Source organism: Saccopteryx bilineata, chromosome 2, assembly GCF_036850765.1.
Source record: "Saccopteryx bilineata isolate mSacBil1 chromosome 2, mSacBil1_pri_phased_curated, whole genome shotgun sequence".
NCBI classification, from domain to species: domain Eukaryota; kingdom Metazoa; phylum Chordata; class Mammalia; order Chiroptera; family Emballonuridae; genus Saccopteryx; species Saccopteryx bilineata.
The window spans coordinates 318881907-318903621 of record NC_089491.1 but is presented as its reverse complement, the minus strand read 5'-3'; the positions used below and the strand labels follow the sequence as shown (position 1 = coordinate 318903621).

The following is a 21715-nucleotide window of genomic DNA, read 5'->3' as shown; positions in this document are numbered from 1 at the left end:
TTATAGGCCAATATCTCTAATGAACATAGATGGTAAAATCCTCAATAAAATATTAGCAAACCAGATCCAGCAATACATTAAAAAGATCATACATCATAATCAAGTGGATTTTATTCCAGGGACACAGGTTGGTACAATTTATCAGTTAATGGAATACACCACATAAACAAAATTAAGGATAAAAACACATGAATATATCAATAGATGCAGAAAAAGAATTTGTTAAAACTCAGCACTCTTGGCCTGACCTGTGGTGGCGCAGTGGATAAAGCATCAACCTGGAAACACTGAGGTTGCCGGTTCAAAACCCTGGGCTTGCCTGGTCAAGGCACATATGGGAGTTGATGCTTCCTGCTCCTCCCCCCCTTCTCTCTCTCTGTCTCTCTCTATCTCTTCTCTCTATAATGAATAAATAAAAATGTTTAAAAAAAAAACAACTCAGCACTCATTTATTGTAAAAACTTTCAGCAAAGTGCGAATAGAGGAAACATACCTCAACATAATGTGATAAACCCACAGCCAACATCATACTCAATGGGCAGAGCCTATTCATTTTATTATTCTGCACTATTAACTCTATTAGCATAAGAGTATCAGGCAAAAATATGAAAGAAGGTTAATACTCTCTCTTGCCACTACAAGATTTAATAATGATGAAAATCCTGTGGTGAAACTGATAGAGTAGGCAGGTAGACAGACATTAGCAGAGCAGAAACAATCGGCCAGATACAGAATATTACCAAACCAAAATTGTAAGGTGCCAGACAATGGATAAAACTAGAGAAAACAGCTACTAAGGGCTAGAGCTTTGCTTCCAGAGTGACCTTTTTCTTTCCTAGCATGACATTAGTGTTGTGATTTTGACTCCCACCCTGAGAAGGATCAAAAGGAATTATGGATAACAGGCAAGATAGTGAACCCGGAAAATAACCTTATATAGGAAGCAACTCCCAAACAAGGATGGAATGTGATGTGACAAGCCCCAATAGGTCAGCCTAAGAAGGAAGTAGTTAACCCCTCCAAGCTAACAGGGGCCTTTGCTAAACACTCCAGGGCACCTCTCTGAGCAGCCTGCTAGAAATTTCTCTTTGAGTGTACTTTTGCTTTGCTTGCTAAATAAACTTCTTCTTGTGCTAGAGTTCTTGGTTCTGTATTCTTTCTTTTGCTGAACTCAAAAACCAAGAGTCAACATCGCCGGTAACAAAACCTGAATCTCACCAAGAACGACTGCCTGCCGCACAACACATGAAGATGAACTCAGCTATGTAGAAATTAACAAATTCAATCCCTGGGAATTCCTTCCCAAATAAAGTTTGCTAGGAATCTTACATAAGAAAAACAATGTGGTCTGGTGTTTAAAGCTAGCCTAAAACTTAAATAAAAACAAATAACACAACGTAAATAAATTAAAACAAACTTTATTAACAAAACCTGGATACTGATTTTAACTTTTCTTCTAAGTATCAAGACTTGGGGACATCAGGAAATCTCCACCTCTCTGTAAGTCCATCTTAAACATACAGTAACAGAAGTAATAATGCTTGGCTACTTCATCTCAGTGACGTTAGAATACAAAATAACGAGTTTTAATTATCAATGTTCCTTGAAACCTTCAGAAAAAGGATGTCACAGAACGCACCCTTCACTTAGTTTTAGCTATTCCTGCTATTTCTACCCTCATTTGTATTACAGTGGTCCTTCATCTATCACAAGGGTTAGGTTCCAGAACCCCCTGCAATAGGCAAAAATCCGTGAAATAGCAACTTTATATTTATTTTATTATTTATATATATTTTAAGGCTTTATAACAACGTCCCACACCTTATAAACCTTTCTCACACTGTTATGAATCTTTCCCAAACACTTTTTTTTTTGTATTTTTCTGAGTGAGAAGTGGGGAGGCACTCAGACAGACTCCTGCATGTGCCCAACCAATATCCACCAGGCATGCCCACCAGGGGGCAATGCCCAGCCCATCTAGGGCATTGCTCCATTGCAACCAGAGCCATTCTAGTGCCTGAGGCGGAGTCCATGGAGACATCCTCAGTACCCAAGTCAACTTTACTCCAATGGAACCTTGGCTGTAGGAGAAGAGAGAGACAAAGGAGAAGGGGAAGGATGGAGAAGCAGATGGACATTTCTCCGGTGTGCCCTGGCCAGGAATGTAACCTGGGACTTCCACAAGCCGGGCAGCCACTCTACTGCTGAGCCAACTGGCCAGGGTCCTTTCCTATACTCTTTTTTTTTTAAGAGTGACACAGAGGGTTTTATTTGTTTTTACCGATTTAGCAAATTGTTTTCAAAACACCCTAAACTTGGTCTTTATTCAATCATTTTTTTATTTAGACAATTAATTTTAATGGGGTGACATTGATTAATTAGGGTACATAGATTCAGAGAAAACATCTTTGGTCATTTTTGACATTTGATTATGTTGTATACCCATCACCCAAAGTCAAATTGTCTTCTGTCACTTTCTATTTGGTTTTCTTTGTGCCTCCCCTCCCTCCACACCCTTTCCCTCCTCCCTTCCCCTTCCTCTGATAATGACCACATTCTTGTCCATGTCCATGAGTCTCAATTTTGTGTACCACCTATGAATCAAATCATACAGTTCTTAGTTTTTTATGATTTACTTATTTCACTCAATATAATGTTATCAAGGTCCATACATGTTGTTGTAAATGATCCTATGTCATCATTTCTTATGGCTGAGTGGTATTCCATAGTATACATGAACTACATCTTCTTTATCCAATCATCTATTAAAGGGCTTTTTGGTTGTTTCCATGTCTTGGACACTGGGAACAATGCTGTAATGAACATGGGGCTGCATGTGTCTTTACATACCAATGTTTTTGAGTTTTGGAAGTATATACCCAGTAGAGGGATTGCTGGGTCATATGGTAGTTCTATTCTTAATTTTTTGAGGAACCACCATATTTTCTTCCACAATGGTTGTACTACTTTATATTCCCACCAACAGTGAATGAGGGTTCCTTTTTCTCCACAGCCTCTTCAACACTTCTTATTATCTATCTTGTTCTATCTATTATGTATCTATATAATACTAATATAACAGGTGTAAGATGGTATCTCATTGTAGTTCTGATTTGCATTTCTCTAATAGCTAGTGAAGATGAGCATCTTTTCATATATCTGTTGGCCATTTGTATTTCTTCCTGGGAGAAGTGTCTGTTCATGTCCTCTTCCCATCCTTTATTGGATAGTTTGCTTGTTTGTTGTTGAGTTTTATGTGTTCTTTGTATATTTTGGATATTCGGCACTTATCTGTGCTATTGTTTGAAAATATCATCTCCCATTTAGTTGGCTGCTTTGTTGTCAGTTTCTCTTGCTATGCAAAAACTTCTTAGTCTGATGTGGTCCCATTCATTTATCTTTTCCTTCACTTCTCTTGCCTTTGGAGTCAAATTCATAAAATGCTCTTTAAAATCCAGGTCCATGAGTTTAGTACCTATATCTTCTTCTATGTACTTTATTATTTCAGGTCTTATATTTAGGTCTTTGATCCATTTTGAATTAATTTTAGTACAAGGGGACAAGCTGTAGTCGAGTTTCATTCTTTTGCATGTGGCTTCCTAGTTTTCCCAGCACCATTTGTTGAAGAGGCTTTCTTTTCTCCATTGGGTGTTGTTGGCCCCTTTATCGAAAATTATTTGACCATATATATGTGGTTTTACTTCTGGACTTTCTATTCTGTTCCACTGGTCTGAGTGTCTATTTTTCTGCCAAAAGCATGCTGTTTTGATTATTATAGCTCTATAATATAATTTGAAGTCAGATATTGTAATGCCCCCAGCTTCGTTCTCTTTCCTTAGGATTACTTTGGCGATTTGGGGGTTTTTATAGTTTCATATAAATCTGATGATACTTTTTCCATTTCTTTAAAAAATGACATTTGAATTTTGATGGAAATTGCATTAAATTTGTATATCGCTTTGGGTAATATAGTCATTTTGACTATATTTATTCTTCCTATCCAAGAACAAGGAATATTTTTCCATTTCATTGTATCTTTTTTGATTTCCCTTAACAATGTTTTGTAGATTTCATTATATAGGTCCTTTACATTCTTTGTTATGTTTGACCTGTGATGGCACAGTGGATAAAGCCTTGATCTTTGTTATGTTTATTCCTAGGTATTTTATTTTTTTGTTGTTGCAACCATAACAGGGATTATGTTTTGAGTTCTTTTTCTGATGTTTTATTGTTGGCATATAGAAAGGCAATAGACTTCTGTATATTAATTTTGTATCCTGCGACCTTACTGTTTTGATTTATTATTTCTAATAGTTTTTTGTGGAGTCTTTGGGGTTTTTGATGTACAGGATTATATCATCTGCAAAAAAGTGAAACCTTTACTTCCTCTTTCCCAATATGAATGCCTTTTATTTATTTCTCTTGTCTGATTGCTCTGGATAAAATTTACTACGTTGAATAAGAGTGGAGAGAGTGGGCAACCTTGTCTTGTTACTGATGTTAGAGGAAAAGTCCTGTTTTCTGCCATTTAATATGATGTTAGCTGATAGTTTGTCATAAGTGCCTGTTACTATGTTGAGATATTTTCCTTCTATACCCATTTAGTTGAGTATTTTACACATAAAATGGTGTTGTATTTTATCGAATGCCTTTTCTGCATCTATTGATAGGATCATATGATTTTTGTTCTTTGTTTTGTTGATATGGTGTATTACATTAAATGTTTTATGTATGTTGAACCATCCTTCTGTTTCTGGGATAAATCCCACTTGATAATGGTAAATTATTTTTTAACGTGTTGTTGTATTCAGTTTGCTAGTATTTTGTTTAGGATTTTAGCATCTGTATTCATGAGAGATATCGGTCTGTAGTTTTCTTTCTTTGTGTTGTCCTTGCCAGGTTTTCGTATGAGGGTTATGTTGGCCTCATAAAATCTGTTTGGAAGTAGTGCTTCTTTTTCAAGACTTTGAGTAGAATAGGAACCAAGTCTTCTTTGAATGTTTGATAGAATTCACTAGTATAGCCATCTGGTCCTGGGCTCTTATTTTTTGGAAGGTTTTTGATAGTTGTTTCTATTTCCTCCCTGCTTATGGGTCTGTTTAGGCTATCTACTTCTTCATGACTCAGTCTAGGAAGATTGTATTGTTCTAGGAATTTATTCATTTTTTCTGGATTGTTAAATTTGGTGGCATATAGTTTTTCATAGTATTCCACAATAATTCTTTGTATATCTATGATATCTGTGGTGATTTCTCCTCTTTCATTTTGGATTTTGATTATATGAGTTCTTTCTTTTTCTTCCTTAGTGAGTCTTGCCAATGGTTTGTCAATTTTATTGAACTTTTCAAAGAATCAGCTCCTCATTTTATTGATTTTTTAATAGTTTCTCTGTTCTCTATTTCATTTATGTCTGCTCTAATTTTTATTATTTCCTTTGTTCTGCTGGTATTGGGTTGCCTTTGTTCTTCTTTTTCTAGTTCCTTAAGATGTGAAGTTAAGTTGTTTACTTGGGCTCTCTCTTGTTTGTTCATATAGGCCTGTAGTGTTATGAATTTCTCTCTTATTACTGCTTTTGCTGTATCCCAGAGATTCTGATATGTCATATTTTCATTGTCATTTCTCTGTATGTATCTTTTGATCTCTGCTTTTATTTCTTCTTTGACCCACTCATTTTTTAGAAGCGTGTTAATTTCCACATTTTTGTGGCTTTGTTTACTTCTTTTTTGCATTGAATTCTAGTTTTAAAGCTTTATGGTCAGAAAATATGCTTGGTATAATTTCAATTTTTCTGAATGTGTTGATGTTAGTTTTGTGGCCCAACATATTGTCAATTTTTGAGAATGTTTCATGTACACTGGAGAAAAATGTATACTCTGGCATTTTGGAATGATATGTCCTGTAGATGTCTATCATATCCAATTGTTCTAGTGTTTTGTTTAAGGCCAATATTTCTTTATTGATTTTCTATTTAGATGAACGATTTAGAGCTGTCAGTGGTGTATTGAGGTCTCCAAGTATTTTTGGCAGTTTTTATTATTAGGTAAGTTAGTAGATGCCTTATATATTTTGGTGCCCCTTGGTTTGGTGCATATATGTTAAGAAGTGTTATGTCTTCTTGATTCAATGTCTCCTTTATCATTATGAAATGACCATCTTTGTCTCTGATTACCTCTGCTGTCTTGTAGTCACCATTGTTAGATATGAGTATGGCTATACCTGCTTTTCTTTGGATGTTATTTTCTTGGACAATCGTTGTTTAACCTTTCACTTTGAATTTGTTTTTATCCTTGTAGCTTAGATGTGTTTCTTAAAGGCAGCATACAGTTGGATTTTCTTTTTTAATCCATTCTGCTGCTCTGTGTCTTTTTATTGGTGAGTTCAATCCATCTACATTTAGTGGAATTACTTACACTTGAGGGTTTCCTAGTCATTTTATATATTGTTCTCTGATAGCTCTGTATCTTGTTTGGTTCTTCTCTTTTGTTTTTCTGTCATTTGTTTTTGTTTGGTTGTATTTCATACTTCTTTCCTCTGTTTCTTCTTTTTTTAAGCCATGTGTTTCTGTGGTGATTTTTTTCAGGTGTGGTTGCCATTGAGTAATGGAAAGGATACATATCATATTCATTATACTACATTATCTCATGAGTGCTTCTGCATTCCATCCTCCTTTGCTACTGTTAAACTTTGTCCTCTCCCCTTTTTTGTTTTTGTTGTCACAAATTAATCTTGTTTTTATTTTGATCTTGATGGAGCTGTTACTTGTAGTTTTGTTTTGTTTTGCTGTTTGTATCTGGTCAGATAGCCCCTTTAGTATTTCCTGAAGTGAGGGTTTTCTGGTGATAAATTTTCTCATCTTTTCTATATCTGTGAATGTTTCTATTTCCCTTTCGTATTTGAAGGATAGCTTTGATGGATATAGTATTCTTGGCTGGAAGTTCCTCTCTTTCAGAACTTTAAATATTGGGGTCCACTTTCTTCTGGCTTGTTGAGGTTCTGCTGAGAAATCTGATGATAACCTAATGGGCCTTCCTTTATATGTTGTATTCTTCTTTTCCCTGGCTGCCTTGGGGATTTTTCTTTGTCATTAGTTTGTGATAATTTCATTATGATGTGCCTTGGAGTAGGTTTGTTTGGGTTAAGATAACTCGGTGTTGTTTGCTTCTTGGATTCGAGACTCTAATTCTTTCCACAGGCTGGGAAGTTCTCATCTATTATTTGTTTGAAAATGTTCTCCATTCCATTTTCTCTCTCTTCTCCTTCTGATATACCCATTATTTTTATGTTGCTCTTTCTGATAGAGTCAGACAATTCCTTTAGGGCTTTTTCATTTTTTTAAAATTCATGATTCTCCTTCCTCTTTTCTCTGTAGTGTCTCTAGTTGCCTGTCTTCTATGTCACTAATTTTCTCCTCTATCTGACCTGTTCTATTAGCTAAGCTTGTTACTTCGTTTTTCAGTTCATGAATTGAGTTTTTCATCTCTGTTTGATTCCATTTCATAGTTTCAATTTCTTGGTGACATATTCTTTTTGTGTGTTGAATTATTTTTTGAGCTTTCTAACTTTGCTTTCCATTCTTTCTTGTATTTCCCGGAGTATTTTTAGGACTTCAAGTTTTAATTCTGTCATTTAACTCCAAGGTTTCCAAGCAATTGAAATTTTTTCTATAGATTTTTCCTCATCTATCTGAGCTACTTCTCTGTCTTTTGTATCCATGATATTTGATATTTTTTCCTTAATGGCATTTGAGAGTGGTATTGTTAATAACACTATAACAGAAAAAAAAACAGAAAAAAATGGAAAAAATGAAAATTCTATTGTGCTAAGTGGAAAACAAACTACATAGAACAGAGATCCAGGGTTGGGGGAAAAATGACAAAGAGATTAAAAAAAAACTAGCAAAAAATACACAGAATTCCACAAAGAAATAATTTGAATCCAGAATAAAATAATTTGTTTGTAAATGATTGAATGAGTGAAAAGGTAAAAGAGAAAAGAAGTAAAAGGAAAAAAAGAGTTAAGGTTTTTGGAATGTAACACTCATAAAAAAAATAAGAATGGAAAATGTAACAGCTATGGGTAATGAAGTTCAAAATGAAAAGGAAAAAATAAGATGGAAAGAGGATAAAATGACCAAAGTGGAAAATAAAAAGATAAAAAATACAAGAAAAAAACTAAAAAAAAGTTATAAAAAATGTAATTTTTTCCTGGTTTTGAGTAGTATCTTCTTTTTTTTTCTTTTTCTTTTTGGCAGGTGGCACTGTCCCACATGTTTTGCTTCTGTATTCCTCTTGAGTAGAGATTTGCAATTGATATGTCACTATGATGATGACATAAGCTAGACCTCAGTCTAGTTCAGGGGTCGTCAAACTTTTTATAAAAACCGCCCACTTTTGCAGTGCTGGTCAACCTGGTCCCTACCGCCCACTAGTGGGCGGTCCAGCTTTCATGGTGGGCCAATCGCAGTGCTGTTTTGTTGCGCGGTAGGGACCAGGTTGACCAGCACTGCAAAAGTGGGCGGTTTTTATAAAACGTTTGAAGACCCCTGGTCTAGTTGGTAGGCATGGTTTGTTAGGGTTTGCAGGCTCTGACAATGAGAGAGTCAGCTTTCCCAATGCTTCTCCCCATGTTTCTCCTTCCTGAGCCAGCAGCCTGGGGATTCAACTGTGAAGTTGCCCCAGCCACTGCTTGCAGAACAAGAGGCTGTAAGAGCTGCCAATCCCCCCTCCAGCCCCACTCAAAGCACAGTTCTGGGTAAGGCTTTGTCAACCAGAGCCGCCAGCATAAGCAGACAGGGCAGGGAGCCAATTGCTGCTCAGGTGCCTTTTTAAGGGCCCCCAGGCATGTCTAGTATGCCTTAGTGTTCCATGGGTCTAATTTCCACAGGTTTCTGTCCCTTGTACCCTCTTTGGAAACCAGCAGTCCAGCCCCCACAACTTCCACAGTACTCTCTGAGGTCTGCTCCATGGAAATGTACTTTGAGCACTTCCTGTGCTGTTGGTCAGGGAGCCAGGACCACACAGAAATCCTGGCTACAGCCCATGCAGAAGTCTATGGCTGATAGTCTCCAGCTTAGCCCCTCTGTTCATGAACACTCACACCCATGCCAGAGGCTCCAAGTGGAACCACTCACACACCACCCATGATTGCACACTGGGAATGAACAAAGCCCAAAGCTGCTCTGGTGCCGGCCTCCGCATGCAACCCTCTCCAGCCACCTCCGCCAGAGTCTGCTGCTCACACTAGCTCTGCATCCGTGATCTCAGGCTGAGCCACTGGAACACTCTCCCCTCAGTTTGATCGTCTGCCCTAGCCCAGCTTCTTCCCTCTGCCCCAAATCCTCAATTTCTCTCGATTCCAGGCAAAAGCGGCCCTTCCTTAGATCAATGAGGAAAGCGGAATACTCCGTTCTCTGTCTTATTCCCTTCAGAGTGGATTATATATTCAGCCACCTTTTCACCCAATTGTACCTTTGTCTGGTGTGTGTATATTTCAGATGCTCCTGAGATTGTTTTTCTGTCTCTAGTTGTTGAAATTTCAGGGGGAGATATTGGGAGCACCCCTCACGGCGCCATTTCTCTTCTGTCACTCCCACATACACTCTTATAAACACTTCCTATGCTCTTAAACACTTTCTAAGTAATTAAGATAATAATATATAAAAGTACTGATATACTGCAAAATCCCGCAATATAGCAAAAAACCCATAATACAAAATTATATATCTACAATTTAAAAATCCACAACACAGTGATACCATGAAAAGTGAACCGCGATTTGGTGAGGGATGACTTGTATACTTAGAATCTTTCTTGATCACTGCAAGTCATTGCTGTACTTACATTATGCACATGTACTGTAACTTAAAGAAGTATATTCATTATTACTTACTTAATATTAAATTAATTTTATCTTTAAGCAACTAAAAAGATTCCATAAGAAACCAACCCATGGAAAACTAGATCATCAATACAACAGCTGTTTATTATATCAATATATATGCCAATTATTTTCTCCTCTGTTATATCATTTTTAATTGTAACAATAATCATTAAGGTTTTTACTTTTATTATTTCTCTAATACTTATGTGGTTTCATTTGTATATGAGACTTTGGATTTTTTAAATATATATTTTAATCTGAAGGGTTTTTTTTTCACTGAATAGTGTTACTTATGTCTCAATATTTTTTACCAGATGTTTTTTATACTACACTAAATATTCATAATCTCCAAAATAGTTTCATCAAGTGTCATTTCTTTATTTATATTTTTTAAATTTACATATATCTCAAAGACATAATTATTCTATTTTTTTGAAGTTCACATTTAGGTCCTATGTTAATTGTGCAGCCTCCACTGACTGTCTACAACTTCAATATTTTTTTCACATATAAGCAAACAAGGCTATTACAATTTAAGATTTCTAAGCTTCAGACTCCTTTTGCTGCTGTGAAAGTTTCCTTATAATTGTAATTCTCAAAATGTAGTCCTACTACCAATAGCATCAACAACTTTTGGGGATGCTTTAGAAATGCAAATGTTTGCTCCTTCCATCCACACCTACACCTACTGAATCAAAAACTGTAAAAATGGGGTCCAACAATTTGTGTTTGAATAAGCTCTCCATGTGATTTCAATGCATGCTAAAATTAGAGTTATTGCATCAGAGATTATTTTTAAGGTCCTTTAGAGAATGAACATTATCTTTACATCTCTCTCATGAATGTCCTATATTAATCTTAGCACATAATGGGCACTTTATAAATATTCCTTGTATGAGTGAATTTATTAATTAACTGATGGTTTCTAGAATTAGTTTGAATCTGTCTTCTCCTGACTTCTCTCTTCTTTACATTTATCATTCATTAAATTGAGATAATATTGTGAAGAGGTATTAAGTATGAACTAAACATGACTATCATTGAGCTATAGCTGTTTACTCAGCACAATATTCTCAGTGTTATTTTTAAATTTTCTATGATCAGTGGTTTGTCAAGATGCTTAAAAGTAATTTGCATATTAAGGAGGAAGAGCACAAAGAAACTGCAGGATGTTGAACTGCAGAGGCTGCATTATACTTATATCATCACATCATCTTAAGGTGTTTTTCTTGCCAAGAACATTTTTCCTATATTGAGTGGTTCTTTGACATAGGAAGCTTACTATGACAAACCAAATGTGTATGGAAAGGCTGCAAAAATTAACCAGATAGGGCAAAGAATGAAAATAAAAAATTCAGTTATCAAGCATTTACTGCAATCATTAGAACTACCTCTTCCTCCTAGACTTTGTCCTGCTCAGTGAATATTGTTTTATTTCAACATCATTATTTACAACAGCCATTTGAAATAATAATGAGAGAATTTAAAAAAAAAGCTGTTTACAGTAAATACCTGTCACCACACGGAGGTGGAGGGTGGGAGGAAAGGTGCTGATATTTTCTTGGGTATCGAATATGCTTGTTGAATATGGCACACATCTACTTCATGCAGTGAGTCCCTCTTACCATCAATTAAGACAATTATTTTACTTAAACAGATAATCCCACTACCATTTTTCTGCTACCTTCATGAAAATCTTTTGCCAATATTACTAATTACAGTAGAGTAAGGTTATAAATAAAATTCCTTTTAAACTGGCCTATGGCCAGTTGCCATAGTCCTCCTAAGAAAGCTCTCAGTATTGGTGTTTTTCAGGACATGTAGGCTTTTGCCTGATTTGAATTAATGCAAATTTAGAATAAAAACCAGCTGTGCAATTTCTATTTCTTGAGCTGCTTCTCAAAAAACTATTGTTATAAAGTACTGTAATCCATAGGTTAAATAGAGACACCAGGCAGGTTACAGAAGAAATTTGAGTTTATTAATTAGCTGAATAGCTAGTTACATGGGGCATGTTCCCAAATAAGGTAGGCTCTCTTACAGTTCTGAACCTTCTTTTATACAAGATCAAGTACTGGTTGGGGTGGCTAAGGGGGTGGAGCATGGTACAATAGTCAATTACTAACAAGCTTACAACATTCAGCTATGGGATCTATTAAAAGGAAAAGGCATTCTTACACATCAAGACTACAAGATAACACAGTAGTGATAATTGTTTTATATACCTGGCAAAGACATTCCCAAATCTTCTAGTGTCTACCACCCATCCCTGTCGCCACAAGGAAATGTTTAGCTTAGGATAAGGAGAGAAGCTAAATAAAATTACCTTTGCTAAAAGTGTTGGGGCTAGCTTATTAGGAAGCCTAATAAACTAGTCCCCGCTTGTTTAGTTTACAAGTTTTATATGTATAAAGAATTTCAAAAGGGATAATTATTAGAAAGCATATAAAATGTTACAGAATGCAGGTTTTTCAAGCAAGAGGAGTGGGCGGGTGATCCTTTTGTCTAGAGGTATATGTCACTCTCAGGACTCCAGGAGGGGAGGAAGAGTTAGAATCAGTGTAGGAATTTTTAATTAAGATATGTAAACATTGGCTCCTAAAGGATCTTAAGGATGGGTAAGAGGAAGTTTCCAGATAAGTTTTACCTTCTTTGCTGTCTAGCAAGTAGCGGCCTCAGTCCTTCCAGAGTACTATAGTTAACCTATAATGAGTTACTAACTAACTTTTGCCCCTTCAATCTCTTCCTCTAGGGTTTTTTTTTCTTTTCAGAAAGGAGAGGTAAGGGGACCTAATTCTTCTTTTTAAAATACTAATCTTAACAGTTTTTGTAATTCCTTTGCACCTTATCACACTATGAAATAAAAAAAAAAATTAAAACATAGTTTTTCAATGTGCTTTAAAAATGACAACTAGATATCTTAAATAATTTTACTTCCTCTTATAGTATTAATATTTAATATTAAATATTATGCCAACTAGATTATCTAGTTAAGAAACAGCAGGAAATTTTCATGTTTCTTAAAAAGAAAGATCTTTTAAAAAATCTCATTAATGACTTTTAATACCTGATCTAAAGGGGCAGACTCACAGTTTTAAAATTCATGTGTGTTCAATGAGTGCTCAAAGAGATACGACATTTGAATTGTTAGCATGACTGTGTCCAAGCACTGGTACTGAGATTAGAAACATCTTCACAGAAGCTTGTATGCCTGCCATCAGGAGGCAGTGAAAAATCGATATTGAGAAGAATTTCTTGGAGGCTGTAAATAAGGTCACTAAGTCCTATGCCAAATTCAGCCCTACTCTTTGCTATGTGGCACACAACCGAGCTCTGAAGGCTTTCATAAAAACACTTCTTTTAATTGGAAACCTAAGCTTATATAGACTTGTTAAGAATCATTTCACACAAAATATTAATGGTTTCAAAATGTTAAAAATTAATGAACTAATATCCATATTTGGTATAGGTGCAGTAAAATGTACATTCAAATGTACTGCTGGAAGTGCCATAAACTGCTACTACCTTTCAGAAAAGGTAATTTGACAATGTACATAAAAAATGTTAGCATTTTATTTTGTTTCACGCTTTGATTCAAAACTTTGTATTTTAAGGATTTAAAGTTTGTATTTTAAGTTTGGTAAAATATATAAGAAATAGACAAATAGTTGTGGCCGGTTGGCTCAGTGGTAGAGTGTCAGCCTGGTGTGTGGATGCCCCAGGTTCAATTCCCAGCCAGGGCACACAGGAGAAGCGCCCATCTGCTTCTTCCTCCTTTCCCCTCTCCTTTCTCTCTGTCTCTCTTTCCCTCCCACAGCCAAGGCTCCATTGGAGCACGTTGGCCTGGGTGCTGAGGATGGTTCCATGGCCTCCACCTCAGACACTATAATGGCTCCAGTTGCAACAGAGCAACACCCCAGATGGGCAGAGCATCATCCCCTAGTGGGCATGCTAAGTGTCTGGCGCATGTGGGATTCTGTCTCTCTGACTCCTCACTTCTCACTTCAGAAAAATACAAAAATTAGTAATAATGATAAGAAGAAATAGATAAATATTTGTGTATCAGGGTTTTCATAACAGCCTTATTTGGAATATAGAAAAACTGGAATCAACATAAATGTGCAATAGGTGGAAATTGGTTACCAAAATGACAGACTATTCATATAATAGATTACAACACAGCCATCAAGAAATATCCCATTTGAAATACTGTATTTATAAGCAAAGAAAAAAATGCTAACAGTTGCTGTATCTCAGTGGTGAGTTTCCAGGTGACTTTTACTTTCTTTTCTGGCTTTATGGAGATATAAATGACACATAACACTGTGTAAGTTTAACATGTACAACAGTGTTGGTTGGATACTTTCATAAACTGCAAAATGATTACCACTATAGTATCAGCTACTGTTACTATTTCTTTTTTGTGGTGAGATTTAAGGTCTACTGTCTTAGCGTTTCTACTCTCATTAGTCCTTTATTTTCAAATTTTCTTGCAATATATATCTTTAATTTTTTCTTTAAGTGAGAGGAAAAGACACAGTGAGATAGACTCCCACATGCAACCCAATCGGTACCCACCTAGCAGTTCTGTCTGGAGCCAACGCTGGAATCAACTGAGCTATCCTCAGCACCCAGGCCACTGACTGTGGGAGAAGAGAGAGAGAGAAGGGGAGATGGAGGGGAAGAGAAGCAGATGGTAGCTTCTCACGTGTACCCTGATCGAACCCAGGACATCCTCCTGCTGGCTGATGCTCTATCCACTGAGCAAACCAGCCAGGGCCTATATCTTTAATTTCAAAAAAGCAGCCTGACCTGTGGTGGCGCAGTGGATAAAGCATCAACCTGGAAATGCTGAAGTCGCCAGTTCAAAACCCTGGGCTTGCCTGGTCAAGGCACATATGGGAGTTGATGTTTCCTGCTCCTCCCCCCCTTCTCTCTCTTTGTCTCTCTCTCTTCTCTCTCTCTCCTTTCTAAAATGAATAAATAAAATAAAAATAAATTTTTTAAAAAAGCATGTAAAAATTCATTTGTTAGTAGCTGCATGGAGGACAGTTTTCTTTAAAATTACAGTTCAGCACAAATGAAATTTAATGCTCTTTACTATAATTGTAACTTCCAAATATTTGTATCTTTTTGCCTCCCATACTATTAAAATATGAAAAGAGCTAAAAGAGGTATGTCTTTTCAAGCTCCCTCTTTTACCCCAAATAAAGTATCCTCAAATAATACCACCATATCCTCAATTTAACAGGCATATTTGTGTAACTTCTTTTCATAATTTAAAAAAACATTTATCTGTATGTGATCTGCCTCTTCACCATTCCTGTAGTGACACAGCTTCCATCAGTTAAATTCCACCAGTCTTCTCCCTTTACCATCTCTCTCCTGTTTATCCAAGTTCCACGTTCTGGAGTCTGTGTATAATGCTTTTTCCTTCAGGGTCTTCATTATTCAGAAGGTAGTATACAAAACAGTTATATAATACAAATTTTATTCATATATAAAGCTATTGATCAAGAAGTTATTGTAACAATTTCCAAACTATATCAAGCGTCAACCAATGGTTATTGGCACCAATTCAACAGCAACAGAAATCCCCAATTGGGGTGCAGTAAACAAAAACCTTTATTCAATGCAAATAGCTTAATTGTAATATAGTATGGCTGTGCCAACAGCTTTGCTGTAGCACAGCTCAATCATATTACAGCTCGTTATGAAGCATCATGGCTGTGGAACAGCAGTGCTGCAAGGCAGCCTAGGGGAAAGCAACCCTAGTGTTTAGTGGTGGGAAGTGGCTTTCTGTGAGGCCCATATTCAGCTAGGCAGCTCTGCTCTACTGTGGTCTGTTCCACTCTGCACCTGTCTACTCTGCTCTGCTTCACTCTGGTAGAATGTCTTTGGTGCTTCAGGTCTAGCTGGGGAAACATGGTCTTCAGTCTCCATGATAAAGGCAAGTACCCTCCTTGAGCCAGAGAGGAGCTGACTTATAAACCAATGTCTCTGCTCCGGGTCCCTGATTGGCCTGTTCTTATACAAATGAGGGCTCTAAAGCCTCCCAGTTAGGTCCAAAAAGCATTGTCTTGATTGGTCAGAATAGAGCTGCTCTGATTGGTTAGTGAAGATGATAATATAGTTCCGCACAGCTCCAATTAGACAAGAAATGTCTGTCCTATTGGTTGAAATAAGATTCTAAAAACTCCTATGCAAGGGCTGGCTCAGATAGATGGTGGAAACAGTGCAGGAAAGTAGTAGGTTCAGTTCAGGGTTCTCCCTGAAGTGCAGTTTGCATGAGAGGTCCCTATATAGAAATGGTTGCTACTCATTTTTTTTAATTTGAGCCCAGTTAGCCACAAGGAGACCTTCTTAGAAGGTATCCTCTTTTTAGGGCCCACACTTTGTAACCAACAACTACAGTGCAGAAATATGCTGCAACCTAAGAATTCATGAAAGGTTCTCAGCCATTGAATCTCTGACACTGCTGCAGCCTCAGTACCACTTCAGGAACTAATTGCAGAGTCTTCTGCTCTTTGGAAAGCAGAGTTCCACCTTTCCAGTACAGAAGTCATACTCACATTCCCCATGAGCTTCCCAAAAGAGAGAATGGGGGAGAACCAGGTTGGCAAACCCACATAGGCACACTCCACATAGATTAATCCATCAAATTAAAGGGCCTGCCTAACCTAAGGCAACTTTAAAAGCTCTCAGAGGTCTGATGCAATTAAAGCAGAACAGGATTCCTGTGATACCCAAGTCACCACACAAGTTCTTGAGGGCATCTGTTCTTCTCTATCTTTTCTTCCTTCGCCCCCTCATCTCCTATTGCTTTTCTTAGCCCTCTCCTTTCCCCATTTTCTCCTCCACCCAGTACTGGTACTATAGACATTAGCTATTGCTAGCCCGTTTATAAATCAGTACTTAGAAGCCAACCTTCTCCTGGCGCCAATGAAAACATCCCTCAAAGCCTAAAATTCCAGTGCTGCCAAGTCATCTCAGAAAGCAAAGGGAACGTACAAGTGACAGGTGCAGTGTGGACTCAGATAAAGGGCCCAGCCTCATCGCTAGAATATAACTAGCAGGAGGTGGACTGCCCGAAAGATGTGAGATAATTAGACGTCAGAATGCGGGTCCAACTAAGCAAACTCAGAGGCGCAAGCGCATGTCGCACAGCCCATGTCTCGTATCGTCATCACAGCGCCTGCGCACAAAATCTGGAAAGGGCGGGGTGAGGAGAGGAGCCGCAGGGTTCACTGCTCTGGCCTTCTCAGCGCCTCTCTGCTTGCAAGCCCCGCCTCCTCCAGCTGTTCCCCTCTCCAAACAACCCAGTGCGTCCTCCAGCGCCCTCCGTATTGGCCTTTGGCCGTTTCCGCCCAGCCCTCGGAAGTCCACCAATCGTCTTGTGCGTTTGGGTTAGCTCTTCCCCCTCTCTGCCCCGCCCTCAGGCCATCACTGGAGCCGTCACTCGGACTGTTCTGTCTGTCCTTCCGCTGCTACCTCCTTCCCCACCTCCTTCGTCGGGAGGGTGTCTGCGCGGGCCCCAGGGGCGGCAGCAGCGGCGGCGGCGGCGAAATGGAGCTTGGGGCCGGTGGCCTAATCGCTGTTCGCGGACACGGGGCAGGACCCCCGGTCATTCCGCCACCCCAGGAGCGGGAGCGGAAGCTGGAGCAGGAGAAGCTGTCCGGGGTGGTGAAGAGCGTACACCGGCGGCTCCGCAAGAAGTACCGGGAAGGTAAACAGTGAGCTGATCGGGGTGAGGGGGAAATGGGGGGGGCAGGCATCCTCGCCCCAGCCCGTATGCCCCGTACTCTCCGCCAAGGGGCAACCATTACCGCCTGAAGATTCTGCGAGGCAGCCCCCGCCAGTGCCGCTCGCTCAGGTCCGGCCCCTTCTTCGAGGGTCCTGAGGGAGTTGCAGGCCCGGGGCAAAACTGAGTCTCCCCGTCCCAGGCCCCAGCCAGTGCTGAGGTTCTTGTCACCACACGCGCGCGCATCCTCATAGAGGGAGTGGTGTCGCTCCTTGGGAGAGATGTGAAGGTAAAACATAGCGCAGGTAAAATCCATTTTGGAAAGACGGACTGAAAGAAGCCCAAGTCGTCTCTCGCTCGCGCTAGACCAGCCTGTTTGATTTGCTGCCGGGTTAGATCGCTTCTTACGATCATCCCAGAGGCTGAGCCCGGCCGCCCGGGCGCCCGGCGTCGACCTCCAGGCCGTAGGCCTCCCCGCAGACCCCGCTTTACCTGGTCAAAAGGGGGCGGGGCATCATTCCTGCGGCACTCGCGGTCTTGCTCGTGTTTGGTCTTAGTGTTTATTTAGGCGGAGGAGGAAGAGGTCTAGGGGTATCGCTTTTGAATGAGCATCCTGAGGACACAGATGCCCGGGAGAAACCGGCGTCATCGGGAACCCGCCTATAGAAGAGTCTAAGCGAAGGAAGAAGTCTTAGTAGCGCTTGCTCGTGCCTGAGTACTGGTTAGGGTTGGGGTCCGCAGTTATACTTGGCATTTTTAAGTATAGACTTTTTTACAGAGATATTTTATAATGATATACTGACTAAAAATTCTAAGTTTTTTCATATGCTCAGGAGAAATTTTAAAGATTTAAACGAGGGCTAATTCTACTTGCCCTCGGTTTAGTTTAATTGCAAATTGAGAACTCAGCAGTCTTCTACCGTTAGACTTAAGCTTAATTTAGGATCAGAAGCAAAATTATGACAGTTGATGGGATAAACAAGTAAGATCATGTTTCTTTTGATTACAATTTTCAATTAGTCTAGAAGATTAATCCTAAGTGTCTTTGTTTCTTTGAATATAGTTGGTATGTTTTATTTTTCAAGTTCTTTAAATTCAAAGTTTTTTTCCATTGGCAACTCAAGCCTACCTTTTTAAATAGCTGCTTAAGTAACATTCTCAAAGAGGGCCTACAGTTATTTTTTAGTAGGTAAGCAACAGAGACTTATATAGTTAAGATGTTAAAATTTGTTTTTTAAAAGAATGCTTTAAACACCGACCCACAATTTATTCAGTAAAAATGAGTAGTTACCATAGCAACCATTGCATCATTTGTGATATTCAGAGCATGCACTTACATAATGGCATTCACTACAGATTTTTATGTTTGGAGAAATGAGTAAATAAATGTATACACTTTCCTTTTATTTATCATGCTAATTTGTAAAAATTTAAGGTAATACACCTTTTAAAGAAAAAAATGACTACCATATAATTTAGTTCCCATATTTACCTTTTTATAATAATTTTATTATTATTCATAAATGAATAGGTTCCACTTAAATTAAAACACTATTAACGTAAAAAAAACCACTATTAATGTGTTACATTTCAAATGCTATTTATACTTGCTTAGTTCCCACATGTTGAAATATTTCTATAAGCTTGAGTGTTAACCAAGGGAACCTTGCTTATAATGAGTATAGATACATGTCGTTTCTAAGTGAATGATCTGGTGTGCTTCTGGGCAGGTTAAGTCCTGGCAGTCTAAAAACTTTTCAGTGAGACTGTTCTTTAGGTATCTTAATGCCCTGAATTTCACCAATGATGTAGAATTCTCTGGATGAAATTTATTCCAGTGGTATACAAAACCCCATTGGTGAACTAGTAAAATAAAAGATCCTAATAATCATGCTCATCCTACCTTTATTTCTGACATGTAGGTTAAATCTCAGTTGTGATTGCACAGAAATCTATGGAAAAGTCTGGTGGTGAACATAATATCAAAGAAATAATTCTTTAGTGTTTTCCTTTGAGGTCTTAGTATTATTGTAATACTGATGCTCCCCAGTCTGTGAACTTACTTTACATGTTCATTTACAAGTCAGCTATGGCCATAAAGTAATATAAATGGTGTTTTGAGGCTAGATCAGATTGCAAGGGCCTATTTAATCAGTAACATAATATGAACTCTAATACCAATACCTGGAAACTACTATAGATTCCTTTTATAACATTTCTATCAGATAATGCAATGAAAATTCTAGCTTGGGATCTTGGAATGTTAGACTAGAAAGAAGCCTTAGCATTTATCAGTGGTTCCCAAGTAGATTTATCTGAGTACTTTTTAGAAAATTTCTCTGTTCTACTTCAGATATACATTCTCAGAATCCCTATTATTGGGGTCTGGAAATTTGTTAGCCAGATTTTGAAGTGGTGAGCTAAATAAATTAATTCTTTCCTTGTACACGAGTGACCCAGGCCCCCAAATATTAAAATAACTTGCTTGAAGGTTGGTTAGTACTTCTTTAACACTGTACATATTTTATGGGAATAACAACCTTATTTTTCTCATTTTCAAGCTAACTGTGATTCTAAGTGTTGGTGGAATGGGAAGGAAAATGGGAAACAGAAAAGTAGCCCTAGAAATTGTGTTAGGTAAAAGGATAAAAATGATGGGAGTGGGGTGATTCATTGGGTAGGTATGATTAGCTGAGCTGAGCCTATGTGAGAGATTTCAGTCTGTTGTGGGAGAAAGTTGGGAAAGGAAATAAATTGGGATAGAAAGAAGAAGGCATAACATTTACCTGAATAGTAAGGACAGGAGTGAAAACTGAATGAGTGTAGGCTTGGTATATATAATTTTTATTCCCTTATTTCTGGTAGTGGAATTAATTGAAAATGAAGCAGGAATAAGAAAGAAAATAAGATTTTTCTGCTGTCATAGAAAAAGATTTCTTTCCACTCTTCCCAATCCATTTGTACAACTGTGTTGATGGTAATGGGCAGTCTTAGAGTATGGGATAGTGCAGTGGTCTCCAACCTTTTTTTGGCCACAGACTGGTATAATGTCAGAAAATATTTTCACTGACCGGCCTTTAGGGTGGGACAGATAAATTATCACGTGACTGAGACAAGCGTCAAGAGTGAGTCAAAGATGTAACAGAGGGAATCTGGTCATTTTTTAAAAATAAAACGTTCAGACTTAGGTATAAATAAAACGGAAATAATGTAAGTTATTTATTCTTTCTCTGCGGACCGACACCAAATGGCCCACAGACTGGTTCTGGTCCGCGGCCCCGGGGTTGGGGACCACTGGGATAGTGGAGATAGACTAGTGGTAAAGACTAGCAGGTAGGTGTAATGCTCTCTTTTCTTTTCCCTCTTTTCCCCTTACTACTCCATTTTACTGCTTGTCTTGTGTCCGACTTAGAGATCCTTTGTCAGTTTGTATAAGGGTGAAGTGAGAATTGAAGATAAAGGTTATTGTTTCGGGCAGTGCTGATATCTGAAGTAGTTGCTAAGAGAAAATGGTAGGGTAATGTCTAGGAGTCAGCCATTTGTAGATAAGGGACAGTCTTTTTAGATTGATTTTTTTTTTTTAAACATTTTTATTCTGAAGCTGGAAACGGGGAGAGACAGTCAGACAGACTCCCGGATGCTCCCGACCGGGATCCACCCGGCATGCCCACCAGGGGCGAGGCTCTGCCCCTCCGGGCTTCGCTCTGCCGCAACCAGAGCCACTCTAGCGCCTGGGGCAGAGGCCAAGGAGCCATCCCCAGCGCCTGGGCCATCTTTGCGCTAATGGAGCCTTGGCTGCAGGAAGGGAAGAGAGAGACAGAGAGGAAGGAAGGGGGGGGGGGGCGGTGGAGAAGCAAATGGGCGTTCTCCTATGTGCCCTGGCCGGGAATTGAATCCGGGTCCCCCGCACGCCAGGCCGACGCTCTACCGCTGAGCCAACCGGCCAGGGCCTAGATTGATTTTATTTAAATTGAAATATGCTTGCAGGTATAGGTGTTTTCTATCTTTGCTATACAAAATTTTTAAAAATATGACTGGTTGGTGGCTCAGTGGATAGAGTATCCGCTTGGCGTATGAACATCTGAGGTTCAATTT

The 21715-nt window shown here is 38.5% G+C and overlaps 1 protein-coding gene across 1 annotated transcript in view; it reads left to right on the top strand.

The window, feature by feature from the left end:
• Positions 1-17314: 17314 nt before the first annotated feature.
• The window catches only part of BMT2 (base methyltransferase of 25S rRNA 2 homolog), a 182805-nt gene continuing 178404 nt past the window's right edge, over positions 17315-21715 (top strand). Inside the window, exon 1 of the mRNA XM_066262142.1 lies at positions 17315-17605. Coding sequence (XP_066118239.1) covers positions 17446-17605 — 160 coding nt within the window. The 5' untranslated portion in view covers positions 17315-17445. The remainder of the gene's footprint in view (positions 17606-21715) is intronic.